At 37.9% G+C, this 16,958-nt stretch overlaps 1 protein-coding gene across 3 annotated transcripts in view; it reads left to right on the forward strand.

The window, feature by feature from the left end:
* LARP1B (La ribonucleoprotein 1B) overlaps positions 1 to 14,930 on the forward strand; it is a 33,489-nt gene extending 18,559 nt beyond the window's left edge. For 2 of the 3 annotated variants that reach the window (XM_040966773.1, XM_040966771.1), the window contains exons 6-11: positions 576 to 719; positions 930 to 1,095; positions 3,051 to 3,195; positions 4,954 to 5,128; positions 10,174 to 10,346; positions 14,372 to 14,930. In XM_040966773.1, the coding sequence (XP_040822707.1) occupies positions 576 to 719; positions 930 to 1,095; positions 3,051 to 3,195; positions 4,954 to 5,128; positions 10,174 to 10,346; positions 14,372 to 14,764 (1,196 nt within the window). In that variant the 3' untranslated portion in view covers positions 14,765 to 14,930. Of the gene's footprint in view, positions 1 to 575; positions 720 to 929; positions 1,096 to 3,050; positions 3,196 to 4,953; positions 5,129 to 5,671; positions 6,655 to 10,173; positions 10,347 to 14,371 lie in introns of those variants that run through there. The other variant, XM_040966774.1, reaches the window with a different exon arrangement.
* The last annotated feature ends 2,028 nt before the right edge of the window (positions 14,931 to 16,958 follow it).

Below are 16,958 nucleotides of genomic sequence, written 5' to 3' on the forward strand. Positions count from 1 at the left end.
AGGGTTGGGATACAAGCCTCCTCCCGCCCACCTTAAGCAGTCTTTTTCAAATACATTTGCTTCAATCTAGAGCAAAACTTAATTTCATGTGCCATTATGCTTTATAATAAAAATAAAGGAGAGAGAGAGAGATCGGAGAGAGAGAGAGAGAGAGATCTTCTATCTGTTTGTTCACTCCCCAAAAGCTGTAATGACTGGATCTGGGGAGATCTGAATCCAGGGACTTGGATACATAGGAGCAAGGGCCCAAGCACTTGGACCATCTTCTGCTGCTTTCCCAGGTGCTTTAAAATGGAAGTGGAGCAGCTAGTACTTGAACTGGCTCCTACATGGGATTCAGTGCATTCTATCTCTTTAATGGGCTTTTAGCTTTAGGCCGTGGTGCTGGGCATAGGGTGTCTTTCTTATTTCCCATTATTCCAGAGATGTTCTTGACAAATTTCTGTTGGATTTCTTAAGTGTGACTCTATTTGGCTACCATCCACTGATTATGGGACAGGGGAAGGTGTTCCTTGTGTTTAAGATAATTATTTTATTGCAAACTGAAATGTGTAAAAATATTTTTATTTCAAAAGGTTGGAGGCGAGATAGAGATAAAAAAGAAGATCAAGATGACGTGTCCAGTGTGAGAAGTGAGGGTGGTAGTATACGTGGTTCCTTTAGAGGCCGAGGAAGAGGCCGAGGACGGGGAAGAGGACGAGGCAGAGGAAATGCTCGATGTATGATGTAATTTTTTGCTTTATTAAATTAGATGAACTTTGAAAAACTTAAACAAGCCTTCTGTTTAATTACACCATCCTGTAATAATTTTGTGTATAATTAGTAAGCATGGTTTATATTGGTTGCCATTAAAAGAATTTCACTTTGAATTTTCTTTATATTAATGACTGTTACATCTGTGTCACCTTTCTCTCTTTATTCACGTGAAGTGAACTTTGATTATTCATATGATTATCGAGAACACGTTGAAAGGACTGAGCAACCTCTTCAAACAGAATTCAGCAGCAGTATGATGTATTGCTATGATGATGGTACTGGCCTACAGGTGTATCCTGTGGAAGAAACATTGCTGAAAGAATACATTAAGCGACAAATGTAAGTTGATATCAGAAAATAAACACATGGGGCAGCAAAATCTGCTCTTCTTACACATTGCTTTCACTGATAGTCTATCATTTTGGTGATAATTAATTGGTAAAGTTGAAGACGGTCAACATTTGGATCCAGCGTGATAACGTAGTGGTTAAAGTCCTTGCCTTGCACACGCTGGGATCCCATATGGGCACCGGTTCTAATCCTGGCGGCCCCACTTTCCATCCAGCTCCCTGCTTGTGGCCTGGGAAGGAGTCAGGAGCTTCTTCCAATCTGGTGCCAATCTGGATCCAGGAAGCTCCTCCTGGTCTCCCATGTGGATTCAGAGTTCCAAGGCTTTGGGTCATCCTCTACTGGTTTCCTAGGCTATAGGTAGGGAGCTGGAGGAGAAGTGGGGCAGCCAGGATGTGAACTGGCCACCCTTAAGGGATCCTGGCGCATTCAAAACATAGGATTTAGCCAGTGAGCCATCATGCTGGGCCTGTTTTGTTTTTAAAATGCGATGTTTTTATTTTATTCCAGTGAAGATTCTTTAAATTCAGGTTTCAGTTATAGGTGCCTAGTTTTTCAAGGTTAAAATTAGGCCCAGTATTTTTAAGACTACCTATAATCATTGAATCTTGCACCCAAAAATAAGAGCAAAAGTGCTTTTTCACAACTTTCTCATAGTCAGCTTTTCTGACTTGAAAACAGATTAAGATTAATACGTTTAGGCCGTATCATCTTTACTGTCCATTTTCTTTTATATTTCAGCTTGTTATATTTTGCATTTCTTTATAATCCTGCTCTTATTCTGAATGGAAGATGTAGTTTTAGCAAGTGTTCTTGAAAGATTTTTATTAGATATATTTTGAATATTATTTTGCATTTCGGAACTTGTGGTCTTTTGTTTTAAAGATTTATTTATTTTTATTGGAAAGTCAGATATACAAAGAGGAGGAGAGACTTAGAGGAAGATCTTCTGTCTGCTGATTCATTCCCAAAGTGGCAACAATGGTCACAACTGCACTGATCTGAAACCAGGAGCCTGGAGCTCTTCTGGATCTCCCACGTGGGTGCTGCAGGGTCCCAAGGGTTTGGGCCATCCTCGACGGCTTTTCCAGGGCACAGGCAGGGAGCTGGATGGGAAGTGGGGCCACTGGGATTAAAACCAGCAGCTGTGTGGGATTCTGGTGCATTCTAGGCGAGGACTTTTAGCTGCTAAGCCATCATGCAGAGCCTGAGGCTTGTGGTTCTTGATTTAAGCTACGGTCTACTTCCTCTTAACTCAATAAATGTGTAGTAATTCTGTGCTCTAGAAGATAACACATTGAAGTCTTTTTGCATTTCCCCATATCATGCACTTTGGTATCACAGATATTTTTACTCTTGATGTCTTCTAGTGTTCATCAAAAAAAGAGATTTTGAATTAAATGTAATTGTGTGTACTCTCATGCCATGTATTTTAACTAAGCATTGTGCTGGTTTAGCATTTAGAAACGTTAATTTGGAAAACAAAACAACTGTGCAAGCAGATAATTCAGACGGATTGCGCTGGGTGTATTTCTCTGAGAAGACGGAAGGCACTGAGTTGATAGGCACTTAAGTTACTATTTACTTTTACATGAAGCAAGTAGCAAGTGGCTTTAGTGACAATTTCTACTCATTGTAGAAATCAGTTATTTATATGTTTTAAGGAAAAAGGAAATGTTTAATTCCATATACTTAGAAGAAACATATAAAGTAAGGTTAGCTTTTTGTGTAATGATGTGTAGGAAAATATCTATTAGGATTTTTTGCGCTTTTTAAATATTTTTATATTTATATTTTTACTGTCTTTGTATTAGACTATATTCTGTGTAATATGTTGGTTACCAAATTGATGTATTTTCATAGTAATGATGTAAAAAGCAACAGATTTTCGTCTCCTTTGAATAAATGTATGATATTTAAGTTTAATTTCTTATTTATGTTTTCAGTGAATATTACTTTAGTATAGAAAATCTGGAACGAGACTTTTTTCTTCGGCGAAAGATGGATGAACATGGCTTTTTACCTATTTCCCTGATTGCTGGTTTTCATAGAGTTCAGGCTCTCACCACAAACCTTAATCTCATATTAGAGGTAAATATTCAGTTAAAACTTTCAGTTTGTGAACCTAAAAGCACTCTTTAAATTTTTCTTTGCCAAAGATTTGATGTTTGCTGTACATGGAAAAACACAAATACTCCATCGGAAAGCACTCTTAAAAACGCTTTTTTGTCATTAAGTATGAGCTGTGTATCCTCTTCAATCATCAACTTAAAATAATTGATGGTTTTTTACTGTGACTAATTTGCATTTCCCTAATGACTAAAAGATGCTTGAGCATCTTTTCTTGTACTTGTTTGTAAACCTTCAAAATTGAAGTATCTGTTTAAATATTTTTAAAACTATTTATCTGAAAGACAGGAACCAAAAGAGAGGGAAAGAGATAAAAAATTTCTAAAAGAAATTTATTTTATTTTGAAATTCGGAGTCAGTGAGTAAGGCCTAGAGCTAGCTTCCATTCGCTGGTTCCCTCCCCAAATGACTGTAGTGTCTGGGGCTAGGCCTGGCAGAAGCAATATTTACCTAGGTACAGAACAACCTAGGTCATTGCCTACCACTGTGGTGTGATCTTTCATTAAACTTACTTCTTTAGGTTTTTAGTTTTCATCAGCCATAAAATAGCAAAACATCTGCTTTGTGGGCACATTGTCTGGAATTTTGTGTGCATGTGTTGTTTTATTTAACAAGTGATGGGACCTGGAGCAAGGACTCTGGCTGAATATCTCACGTTGCAGGTGCTGGAATCCCATTTGTACACTGGTTTGTGTCCTGGCTGCTCTGCTTGCCATCCAGCTTCCTGTTTATGCCTTGGGACCTTGCACCCATGTGGGAGACCCGGAGGAGGCTCTTGGCTCGTGGCTTTGGATGGGCTTAGCTCCCATCATTGTGGCCATTTGGGGAGTAGACTGGCAGGTGAAGGATCATTTTCCGTTTCACCTTCTCTATAAATCTGATCTGCCTTTCCAATAAAAATAAGTACATCTTAAAACAAAACAAAACAAAACAAATGGTGATGCTTTTTACACTGAAATGTAATGCCTAAATTTTATGTGCTCGTATTTTTAAGGGAACCTGAAGGAAAACAGAAGTATGAACTGTGAAAGGAAAAATTAGCAGTAAAGCTTGATTGGTAAAAAGCCATTTGCTTCTAGTTGATGTAGTAATACTCAGAAACTGATAGTTGTCAAAGTATTCGTGCTATGTTGTTTAAGTGGTAAGTGTTTCCAGCGATGAGTAATAATATCCAGCCGCTGGGCATTATGGGCTTGTGAAGTCATTTGGTCTTCTCCTGCCAAGGCAGACAGCAGTGAGACTCGAGGTTCAATAAATCTATAGGGTTTCATTCTCCAAATGGCAGCAGTGATCAGAGCTAAGCTGATCTGAAACCAGAAGCTTCTCTGGGTTTCCCACATGAGTGCAGTGTCCCAAGGCTTTGGATCATCCTCTACTGCTTTGCCAGGCTACAAGCAGGGAGCTGGATTGAAAGTGGAACAGGTGGAACACAAACCAGTGCCCATATGGGTTGTCGGCACTTGCAGCAGGAAAATTAACCAATTGAGTCATTGTGCTGGCTCCTGGCCCCTGAATTTTAAGCTTATAATTTTGTGTGGCCAATTAATGATTATAAATATCCAATGCCCTTAAAGGAACACCATATCGAAACACTGATATTTTTGGTATCATTTCCTATAATACAGGATACTAATTACAGGTTTCCTAATTTAGGATTGCAGACATCCAGTGAAAATTTATTGAGTAAAACTTCTTTAATAACTCAATGTACTTTGATAGGCACTGAAGGATAGCACAGAAGTAGAGATTGTGGATGAGAAAATGAGAAAAAAGATAGAACCAGAAAAATGGCCAATTCCAGGCCCTCCTCCACGTAATGTGCCGCGGACAGACTTCTCTCAACTGATTGATTGTCCAGAGTTCGTTCCAGGTCAAGCCTTTTGCTCACATACAGGTAACAGCTTTTCTTCTAGCACAAACAGCTTAACAGTGGGCTATTTGTTCCATTTTCCTTGTTTTTTTTTTTTAATAATTGGCTTCTGTAGAATAATTAATTAGTAGTGATCAATGCATTTTGATCCTCTAAATTATATTGCTTGTCACACAAAATTAAATAGGGTTTGAAGAAATCATGTATGAAACTTTTCCTTTCTTGTTCAGAGAACTATATGTGTACTTGGAATATGTGGAATTTATACTATTTTCTTTTAATTTTCCTGAATGGCCATAGATATATTATGCTACTTTGCCCCATGTGAGATTGGGATAGTATGGAAGGATTGGAATAGTCTACAAATTTTACTTCTTTATTTTGTTACCAGTGTGCCCTAAGCTTATTTTGAAAAACTAGGATGAGTACATTTTGAAGAACTGGGGTTTTCTAACATGATTGTGTTTAGAATTTCCAAAAACTGTTTTTAATGTTAATAGAATTTTTCCTGGATCATTTTTAAGACATTCCCTCTTGGGAAAAAATGTGTGCTTAAACTTTTTTCAGTCAGGGTGATGATCTACTGATGCTCTTGGATGTCATTTGATCGGAATACGCAGTGGAATAGGTGACTCACTGAAATGCATTATAAACATTGGAACAAATCGTGCTGCAGAAATGAAGAGATCGGACTGTCTCCTGTGCGAGAATGTCTACTCTCCTTGTGGAGGAGGTTGGGCCAACACTACAGCAAAGATAACCACCTTTGTGATGATGTGAGACAGACCACAGGACTGCGATTGTTTTTATAGGAGCTGCCCATTTCTGTGTAATTGGCCTGGGCTGCATGGGCTACTTTTATTCACGGTGGGAAAGTTCATTATTATCATTCTGGAAATACTACAAGATTGTGTTTTTGTTTCCAGGCTTATGTATTGTGTCCAGATCAATAAAGCAGATAAAGAGAGGTTTAAATAGCATTTACCAAAGTGTTAGGTCCTTTGCTATTTGATTTGCCCTTCAGTATGGTGTACATTGCAGAGCTGACACGTTGTCATGATACAAGGACTGTAAGATTTGTTAGCATGGACACTTGATGGGGTAAGACACTTCAGACCTGAACAAGGAATTTTTCCCCTACTCTTCAAAATGTATTTTAATAATTTAACAATATGAGAGATCTGCCCATCGTTGCATTGATAATGGATTGTCTTATAGATATTTTATTTTGTATTTCTTTGTCAGCCCTCTGCTTCTAATCCCAGCAAGCAACTGGGGCAGATGTTTTAAAAGTTGAAGAAAGTGATATTGTTTTAGACTTTTTTGTTTTGTTTTTTAAAAGTATAATGGCTGATTATATAAGTTAGATTTATTTATTGTGTAAAGTTGGGGTCCAAGATGACATTTTTAATCAGCTTATGAACAGGCATAGGGTAAGTTGGATAATACAGGAAATCCTTTTTCTACAGGGTAGTTATGATCAGTCAAGTGGGTAATACCTGTCCATTAACTATTTATGCATTATTAATAAAATTACAATGATAAAATCATGTCTTGTACAGTTTTTTTTTTGAATGTATACTCAGGTGCATACATGTCCACATTGCATGAAACAAGTCAGTGTGTGCTAAATTGCTGAAAATTTTGGGTTCTTTGTGTATTAGCAGCAACTAGACCATTAATGTGGGACTACTGGAAGATAATTTCTTAGTATCATGCTGACTCACGTCAGGTCATAGGAATAAATATGTAGATATTATTCCAAGAATCTCCAAATACCCAACATTAATTCCTTTGCAATAAGAAAGCCTAGATTCCTATTTCCAGAGAAGGGTCGAACTGATAAGGATAAGGAATGTAGGCTATCTCCACATGTACCTATAGGTAGAAAAAGTAGTACAACTTTCATGTATCTGATCTTTGACCTCAGATTAGAAGTCCTTAAGTTTTAAAAATGTAACCTTTGAATATATGCTTTATGAAGGATTTATATGGTAAGATTTTAATATAATTGGTCCTTTTCATCAAAGAAATTAAAAATGTCTTTTTTCCTCACTGGAGGTTGAATTGTCTAACATGGGTTGACATTTGCACTGGCAGAAGACCATAATGCACCACAAAAAGCTGATTATGGGAATGGTAAGATTACTTTTTGCAATGTAGGCCTTTACAGTGCCATGGATTTGGATTTAGTACTGTATATCGGTTCGGTTCTTAAAAGGATTTGATTCATCAGAGCTGAGAAGTCTGGTATCTTGATTTGTTTATTTATTTATTTATTTATTTTGCTTTCGACTCTATGGGATTTCATTTAAAATGATATTCTTAAAAGTGCTTCACATAAAAGAATCCTTTTTTGTTTGCTTTTTAAATATTATTTAGGTAGTTGAGGGCTGCATGCCCATGTGGACCTCTGATTAGGGTGAAGCAGCACAGGTATGGGGCAAGTTGGTGGGACACATGTTTTTGTCTTTTGCTTTGAAGAGCTAAGTTGATTTTTCATTTGATTAAAAACTAAAAATAATCTTTTCTGTGTTCAAATTATGGTTTGTTAGCATATGTGTGGATCTTTTGTTTATTAATCAAATTTAATGGTAGATGATCAAGATCAAGTTACCGTTAAACTTTACAAATATCTAGTTTGAAATTTTCATTGTGAAAAAACTTGGATGCACTGCATATGTGCAGTCTATTAAGACATTGAGCTAAATTTTTTATTCTAGTAACATTCTATTTCTGTGGACATGTGTTTTGAGTGTAGGGAAAACACTTCATGATGGAGGTATAATTCAAGTTTAAAGAACATAGATTTGCTTATATAATAAACTCACCATTTTAAAAAGCAGCTGCTGAGTTTTGTGCCAAAAACCATGTGCTATTCAGAATCATTTATGAAGAAATCATATATGATAATTTAGTTAATTCTCAGAATAGATGTATAAGGGACTGCATAATTATAGTCACTGGGGTAATTATTCTTAGTCTATTCTTAAAAGTTTTCTTTGAATGAACATAAGGTAATTAATAATATTATAAAATAAGTCAGTGTTATTCTGATTCCTGTGACTAAAGTACCCATTTAAAACCTCTGTTTCATTTGTACTGTTTTTTTTTTTTTTTGTGAATGAATTGGTAGTGCTTGTTTTATTAACGGGTAAATAGTAGTGTCTAATAACAATAGCCATATACAAACTTACAAAGTTTAGTAGCCTTCAAATCAACAAACATAATTAAAATTTTTGATAGCCATCTTAATTTAGCTCGGTATACCCCAAAATTTCAGCATATATTCAGGATTTCAGAATGAAACTTAAGGCACTATTGTGGGTGGAGGGACACTTGGTCTTTGTTTGGATTTTACACTTAGCCGTATCAGGACTAGCCACATTCCAGACACTAGGAAGATATATATAACTGGTACCTACTCTATTGAAAGCACAGGTATAATGCTTTTTCTGTTGTTTTGTTTTTAAAATTAAAAAAAATTCAGTTGAGGTACTAAGTTACAGGGAAAGATATTTGATCTTCTGCTGGTTCACTTTCTAAATTGCCTCAGTGGCCAGGTTTGGCTAGGCAAAAGGCAGGAGTCAGGAGTTTTACCAAGTCTCTCAGGTGGGTTAGGGGCCCAAGCAGTTAGGCCCTCTTCTGCCGCTTCTGGGCACATTAGCATGGAGCTGGATCAGAAGTGAGGCCCCCAGGACTCATTAGCACCCATATGAGAAACCCATGTAGTAGGTGTGACTTTACTTCCTACACCACAGTGCTGGCACCAACAAAACACCTTTTGAAAACGTAATGCATTGGGCCCTGAGTGATAGCCTAGTGGCTAAGTCTCCCTGGCATAAACTAGCATCTCCTGAGGGCACTGGTTCATATCCTGACTGCTCCACTTTCCAGACTGGGTTAGCTCTTGCCATTGTGGCCACTTGTTACTGAAACATCTGAAGCAAAATCCTTTTTCCTGTATGTACTCCCTTGTGTAAATTTTTCTTTCTGATAAAAATAAATAAAAACTTAAAAAAAAAAGAAGTAATGCACCCTAGTGGTTTAGTTGTTGTATCCATAAAGCCCTGATTTTAGCATTTAGATGAAGGTAAAATGTTAGAACACTTTTCAAACCAAGGCCTAAAATGTTCCTTTCAGTTAGTAACTATAAGAAGGATTGTTTGGTTTTCTGCCTTTACAATTAAGTTGTGCAAGATTTTCAATGAAATGAATTGTTAAGTAAGTAATTGTGTTTAAAATTTCATAGTATCACAAAAATCAGTTTTGCCTATATTTGATCAAGATTTACAACATGATATTTTGTTTATATGGTTTTCTGAAACAGTGTGCAAAGTGAGTTGGTGTTTGATCCTCTGAGGTGAAGAGCAATGTAACTTAAAGAACGTGAACATTTTCCTGGAAGTAAAATAATAAAAAGGAGATAATTTGTCATCTATTTAGAGCATATGATTATCTTGATTTAAAATAAACTGCAAGTATGTGGAATAAGGCTTTTTAAACCATGTGAAAAAGTATGTTTTTAAAAAAATTTTTAGATGTTTCTTGCACTGTGCATTTGAATGGCAAGGCATTCTACTTTTCATACTATTGGTATGAGCAAATATAGTAGTAAGTGGGCATACTGCATTGACTGCTTAAAGCTATGCCTTGGCAAAAGAGAAATATAAGATAATACTTTTACCTTTCATAAAATGTGCATTTATCTTAATGGCTTAATATCATTTGAGGGTCTAATATGAGTATGATATTTTGAAATTTCCACAGAAAATTTTGATTTTCAAATAGATCTGTTGTTATAATTACTGAGTGACTTAAATTGATACTCGTGAAACGTTTGAATGTAATATGGTACCAGGTCAGTATGAGGATCACTTGTTTCTTTTATTCAGTGGCTTCACCTTGGAATACATCTTCAGTTCTCCACTTTTGGAAGTCACTCGAAAGGTTACAGCTGAGGTTTTTATTTCAGTATTTTTTTCTGAAAGCCCAAATTAAGGAAAAGCTGAATTGCTTTATGGGTAAGCCAGTATCATTTTAACTGTAGAACTAATTTAAAATTTTAGAGTCTGCCCCTAATTCTCCAAGAATGGGAAATCCACTGAGCCCCGAGAAAAATAGTGAAACACGTGTTCTTCAAGCAATATCTGAAGGTTTATCTGCCAGTTTGCCCGACTTGGACTCAGAACCTTGGACAGAAGCTGAAAAGAGACATAGCCTATCCCCTGTGAAATTAAAGGTTAGTTGTTGTAGATCCATTAAATATTGTTGTTGGGCATGTATGTAAACATTTGAAAAGGTTCGAATTTGTGATCCTTGGAATTTATTAACATTCAGTACAAATTTGAGATTTTTGTTTGAATAAAGTTTGTTTTAATTATTTTTTGGACAGTCAGAGAGATAGAGACATACGAAAATCTGCCTTCTGCTGGCTCACTCTCCCAATGCCTGAACAAGTTGGCGCTGGGCCAAGTTGAAACCACATGCTTGGAACCTAGTATGAGTCCCCTACCATATGTTGTGGCGAGACTAACACTGGAGCATTACCTGTTGCCTCCCAGGGTGTGAATTAATAGGAAGTTAACAGGGACTTGAATCCAGCAACTCTGAATGGACTTGCTGGCTTCTAAGCCACTGGCTTAGCTGCTTGGTCAGTCTCTGAACAGGACTTTTTAAGTCTGGGAGCCAAGTATGAAGCAAGATGACATGAAGCATTTAAGAGTGATTTCTCTACTGGGAGAGTGGTAAGTTGAGATTTTTGCCTCTTTTAAATACATTGGTAGTGTTGGGAGATGTTTTCGGTTGTTACAACGGGGATAGCCAGCACTCCTGGATCTGGTGGGTAAAGGTATGGCTTGCTGATAGAGTCTACAGAACACAGGACACCTCCCTCCAAAACAAAATCGGTAATTACAGGATAGAATTGTCGGTAGTGTGAAACTTGAAAAGCTGTTGAAAAGAGCTTAGTTAGCAATAGTGGTTAAAAGTAGAATACATAGGGCCCGGGGCGGCGCGGTGGTGCAGTGGTTAAGGTCCTCGCCTTGCACACCCGGGATCCCATATGGGCGCCAGTTCTAATCCCAGCAGCCCCGCTTCCCTTCCAGCTCCCTGCCTGTGGCCTGGGAAAGCAGTGGAGGACGGCCCAAAGCCTTGGGACCCTGCTTCCGTGTGGGAGACCTGGAAGAGGCTCCTGGCTTCGGATTGTCATAGCATCGGTTGTTGCAGCTCACTTGGGGAGTGAATCATTGGATGGAAGATCTTCCTCTCTGTCTCTCCTCTCTGTATAGCCGCCTTTCCAATAAAAAAAATAATAAAAATAAATCTTTAAAAAAAAAAGTAGAATACATAAATGTTACCACAACTTTTTTTTCCCTCCCCCTCAGGAGCCTTTTAAAAACCTGAAGGACCTTTGTCCAAAAATCTCTAAATATTACAAATAATTTCCATGATTTGTCACTGTACATCTGGGTTATCAAGGAGGAGTGACATTTATACCACATTTCATTTATTTTAGCATTTATATTTTTCCTTCCGCATTTAAAATCTGCATTGCAGTATCTTTTTCATTGGTATGTAAAATAAAGATTCAGGTTAAGATTAGTAGCAGTTCATGAAATAAAGTTTTGGGAAGGGTTAGTACTGGAGAAGGATATACCATGAATGGCTGATAAATTTGTGATGGAATCTAGAATTTTTTTTAAAAAAGATTTGTTTTTATTGGAAAGTTAAGATTTGCAGAGAGAAGGAGAGACAGAGAGAAAGATCTTTTGTCAGCTGGTTTATTGCCTAAGTGGCCCCAAATGTCAGAGCTGAACCGGTCTGAAGCCAGGAGCTTCCTCTAGGTTTTCCATGCAGATGCAGGATCCAAAGGCCTTAGGCCATCCTCGACTGCTTTCCCAGGCCACAAGCAGGGAGCTGGATGGGGAAATGCAGTAGCTGGAACATGAACCTGTGTCCATATGGGATCCTGGCACATGCAAGGCAATGACTTTAGCTGTTAGGCCCAAGAATTTTTTTTTTAAGACTTACTTATGTTGAAAGAGTTATACAGAAATGACAGAATATATCATCCAAACATTGGTTCATTCCCCAGATGACACAAGTGCCTGGCTCAACCGGGAGTTATGGCAAAGTGCCCAAATACATGCACTGTCATTTTATAGGCTGTTAGCAGGGAGCTAGTGTGAGTGCAGCAGCCTGCACTAGAACTAGCAGCCCTATGGGATGCTGGTGGTAACAGGCCAGGGATTAGCTTGCTACCCAGCGTACCAGCCTTGACATTTCCCTTTTATAGCCAAAGAATGCAAGTACATCTAGTGAGATCTAAAATAAATTCTAGTGTTCTGCATTGAGGAGGTAGCCTGGAGGAAACAAGGCTGTGGGTTCTGGAGGCCCAAATGATGTCTGTGCTGGTAGGTTAGTGTTTGATAACATTAATGAATTTTCTTAAACTGGTATTTTTAAAACCTTCTGTGCATTTATAGTAGAAATCATGGGTTGGGGCTGGAATTGTTGACAGCTGTGTAAGCTATAGCTTTCAGTACTAGCATCACTGACTGTAATGTTGGTCCAAGCTGCACAGCTTTTCAGCTTCCTGCTAGCGCTCCTGGGAAAGCAATGGAAAATGGCAGACTAGTTGGACCTGTGCTTGCCCAAGTGAAAGAGGAGGGTGAAGCTTCTTTCTCATGATTTTAACCTGGCTCAGACCTAGTTGTTGAAACTGGGCAGTTAACCATTGATGGAGGATATCCCTGTTTTTCAGTCATTCTGGCTTTCAAATAAATAAGTCTTTCAAAAAAATAAATCCTGGTAGAATATAATTTTTGGTAGAATTTTTAAAAGAATTATTTATGTATTGTTGGAAAGGCAAATACACAGAGGAGGATACAGAGATTAACCTTCTGTCCGCTGGTTCACACCCCAAGCGGCCACAATAGCTGGAGTTGAGCTGATCCGAAGCAGAAGCTTCTTCTGGGTCTCCCACGGAAGTACAGGGTCTCAAGGCTTTGGGCCATCCTCAACTGCTTTCCCAGGCCATAAACAGGGAGCTGAATGGGAAGTGGAGCTGCTGGGATTAGAACCAGCAACCGTATGGGATCCTCGTGTGTGTAAGGCAAGGACTTTAGCCATGAGGCTACTGTGCATGCCCTACATGTGTAGTTTTTAAACACATTTTTAGTATGTAAAACAATTTTATTTTTCATTTGCTCTTAAAAATCAGATATAATAAATAGCTTTCCATTTCCATAGCTTTGTTTTGGTTTAGTGCATAGAAACAGTGCCTGGTTTAGAAGATGCTACAGGGTGGAGTACTCTCCCTAAAGTGGAGTTAATAGGAGTTGAAGGGTAAGGTAAATCAGAAAATGGCATATGGTATTTACTACAAGGCGAAATAGGTTTTTCTATGGTGGAAGTTTTAGATTAGCTTAGTTAGAAGAGTCTAAAAGTTTGAACTTGGTTAATATTGTCAATAGTCCTGTTAGGTGAAATGTTAAAATCCTGGTCAGTATTGTGGAGAATTTTGCATGGAAACAGGCTAAGTAGAATGGGGTGAACCTGCTAGACTTTTCCTGGTTCTACTGCCACTTCTGAAATCATAGGCAATGAATACCACGTCTGCAGGCCTTTGTTTTCTCATTGCTGACGTTAGTGGTGGCCAGCATTGTGGTTCAGCAGCCGGGGCCTGTGATGCACGCATTGGTGACTGTTCGAGTTCTACAACTACTCTGCTTCTGATTCAGCTTCTGCTTCTCCTGGGAAAGCAGCTTGAGTGCTTGGGTCTCAGTGCCCACGCGGAAGACAGATGGTGTTCCAGGCTGTTGGCTTTGGCCTGCCCCAGCCTCTGTTGGGTGCTGAACCAACATATAGGAGATCTGTTTGTTTGGGAGTGAACCCACAGGAGGAAGATTAAAACGCTTTCTCGAGTTTCCCTCTTTCCTCCTGCTCTCCTCCTTTTCTCCCACCTTTCTTGTCACTTTTCTTTTCAAACAGGACAAACATGTTTATTAATAAGATCAGTGCAATGTAATAGACAATCTAAGGACTATTCTCATTACAAATTAAGTCTTTTCCTTTTACTTCAATTTGATGGTGTTCTGCTCTAGTTTCATTTGGTTAGCTGTAACTTTATAGGGCCATAACAATAGTAGTTTACATTTTCTTTCTTTTTTTTTTTTGTCATGAAGTGTACTAACTGCAATATTGCTGTAGACATTTATTTTAGAAGTGGTCATTTTTATGTAAAATCTGAATTTCTTCCTTCAGGGATCAGTTTTTTTACTTGAAGAGGCATCAAATCAACTATATCTTACAGAAGAACAAGAGGAACTTGCTTTTTCATTTGATGAAGAGATGGAGCGAATAGAAGGATTAAAAAACTCATTTTCTGATTGGTCTGATGATGATTCAGATTATGAAATTGATGACAAAGATTTAGATAAGATTTTGATTGTAACTCAGACACCACCTTACCTGAGAAAACATCTTGGAGGAGATCAAACAGTCCACCATGTGTCTCAAGCAAAAATTACATTAGAACTTGCTGAAGTTATCAATGATGGCTTATATTATTATGAGCAGGATCTGTGGATGCAAGAAGATGAAAACAGCCAGCCGACTGTAAAGGTAATATATTCCTGGCCAGAGTCTTTCTGCTGATGCTTTGTTTTATCTTATATTGTTGCTGTTTAAAGTTTGAATATAAAAATAATTTGAATTTAATTGGAAAAATTCCTGGGACTGTATTTGATGATTACAAACCTGAAGAATGATTTTATGACAATGAAGTGTAATGAACATTGTAATTAAAAACAAAAACAAAATATAACTGACATTCATTGACTAAAAATCCTTTGCTTTTTTCAGATGAAATTAATAAAAAGGTCCTTTCTTATGAAGGAATAAAACTGAAGTCATTATGAACAGGCTTTAATTTATTTGCACACTCCTTACCTGACTGTAACCCCAGCTATTTTAAGCCTTTGGTTTTAGAGGAGGCTTACTTTTGTTATGCCCCCTCTCTCCTCACCTTAGTTAATGATTTTTTCTCTAAAGAAATGTTCATAGAGAAGATTAAAGTTGCTGGGAACTTTGCTTCTCCAGTCATTACCGTGGAGGCAGGGATGCTATAGGAAACCTTGTTATAACTGGAACTTGTGTACACCAGATCCTGATCTCGACCTAATGATTAATGTAAAATATAAGACTAAAATATTGGCTAAGTGCGTTCACTTGCTATAAATTAATAATGACATGGGCAAAAAGGAATCTCTTCCAGACCCCCTCGCCCCAACTATACCACTATTAGGATTGTCAAAAAGTTAAGTATTTTTTTGGGGGGAATAATATTAGTTAAACAGAGGCTCTGCCTATTAAGAATTTGTATTATCAATAAGTATGTTTTCCTTCTTAGACCTTCATTTGTTCCTGCTGGTTTCATTACTTCTTTCAGTCCCATTATTTATTTTAATGTGTTTTTATTTTGAATTTTGAATTATGTGGTACAATTTCATGTAGGCTGGGAATCCTGCTCCAAACTCCCACCCCCTGACAGATTTAGCCCCTTTATTTTAAGAAAAAAAAAGAAGATTTATTAGAAAAGCAGATTTACAGAAACACGGAAATAGGGAGAGAAATCTTCCATTTGCTAGTTTACTCCCTCTGTGGCTGTGATGGCCAAAGCTGAGTTGAGCTGATCTGAAACCGGGAACCAAGAGCTTCCTCTGGTTCTTGGTGCAGGATCCCAAGGCTTTGGACTGTTGTCCTCTGCTTTCCCAGGTCACTAGCAAGGAGCTGGATGAGAAGTGGAGCAGCTGGAACATGAACTGTTGGATTAGGCAGTTGAGCCAAACACTGGCTCTTCCTTCTTTCTTTAGCACTGCTATCTTTTTGTATAACCTCTGTCATTCTATAACACCTGACTTCAAACCTATGCCATTTTCTACCTGTTCTGTCATGGGGAAGGTAATGTATTTTTAGTACATTTAGAAATATTTCCTTGAATAAATAAAAGATACTATTTTATTTGCACTATTTGGATTCTATAATTAGTATCATAATTTTGGGACAGTTACAAATAAGTCAGTTCTAATAACAGTTTAAAAGTGTACCACTCCCACCCTGTGCGGTGGCGCAGTGGTTAAGGTCCTCGCCTTGCACACCCGGGATCCCATATGGGCGCTGGTTCTAATCCCGGCAGCCCCGCTTCCCATCCAGCTCCCTGCCTGTGGCCTGGGAAAACAGTCAAGGACAGCCCAAAGCTTTGGGACCCTGCATCCGTGTGGGAGACCCGAAAGAGGCTCCTGGCTTCGGATTGGCATTGCACCGGCCGTTGTGCTCACTTGGGGAGTGAAACATCGGAAAGAAGATCTTCCTCTCTGTCTCTCCTCTCTGTATATTCGCCTTTCCAATAAAAATAAAATAAATCTTAAAAAAAAAAAAAGTGTACCACTCCCATTCTTTAAACCTCTACCATGCCTTTTTTTTTTTTTTTTTTTTTTTGTCATCACAGTAACAATATACTATCCTATATATTGTGCTTTTCTGTGTGGACACATGGATGGTAAGAGTTATTAGGCTAATTGATTTGTTTGCTATTGTTAACTTCAGTACTACATAATTGTTGGCACATAGTAGTGCTCAGTTAATTTTTGTTAAAATGGACAACTGAATAATACAGTAAACATGCACTAAACAAATTTAACCCTTGAATGTAGTACTAACTCACTCTGAGGAAATGTTTTTGAAGGACCAAATTATGAACCTTGAAACCACCTGAAGAAGTATGGCATTTATAGGTAATAATTTCCTTAAAGTGTTGACAGCAATGAATAAAAGCCATATTTTGAATTAC

This window comes from Ochotona curzoniae, unplaced genomic scaffold, assembly GCF_017591425.1.
Source record: "Ochotona curzoniae isolate NIBS_2020 unplaced genomic scaffold, NIBS_Ocur_1.0 scaffold_4506, whole genome shotgun sequence".
In the NCBI taxonomy this organism is placed as follows: Eukaryota; Metazoa; Chordata; class Mammalia; order Lagomorpha; family Ochotonidae; genus Ochotona; species Ochotona curzoniae.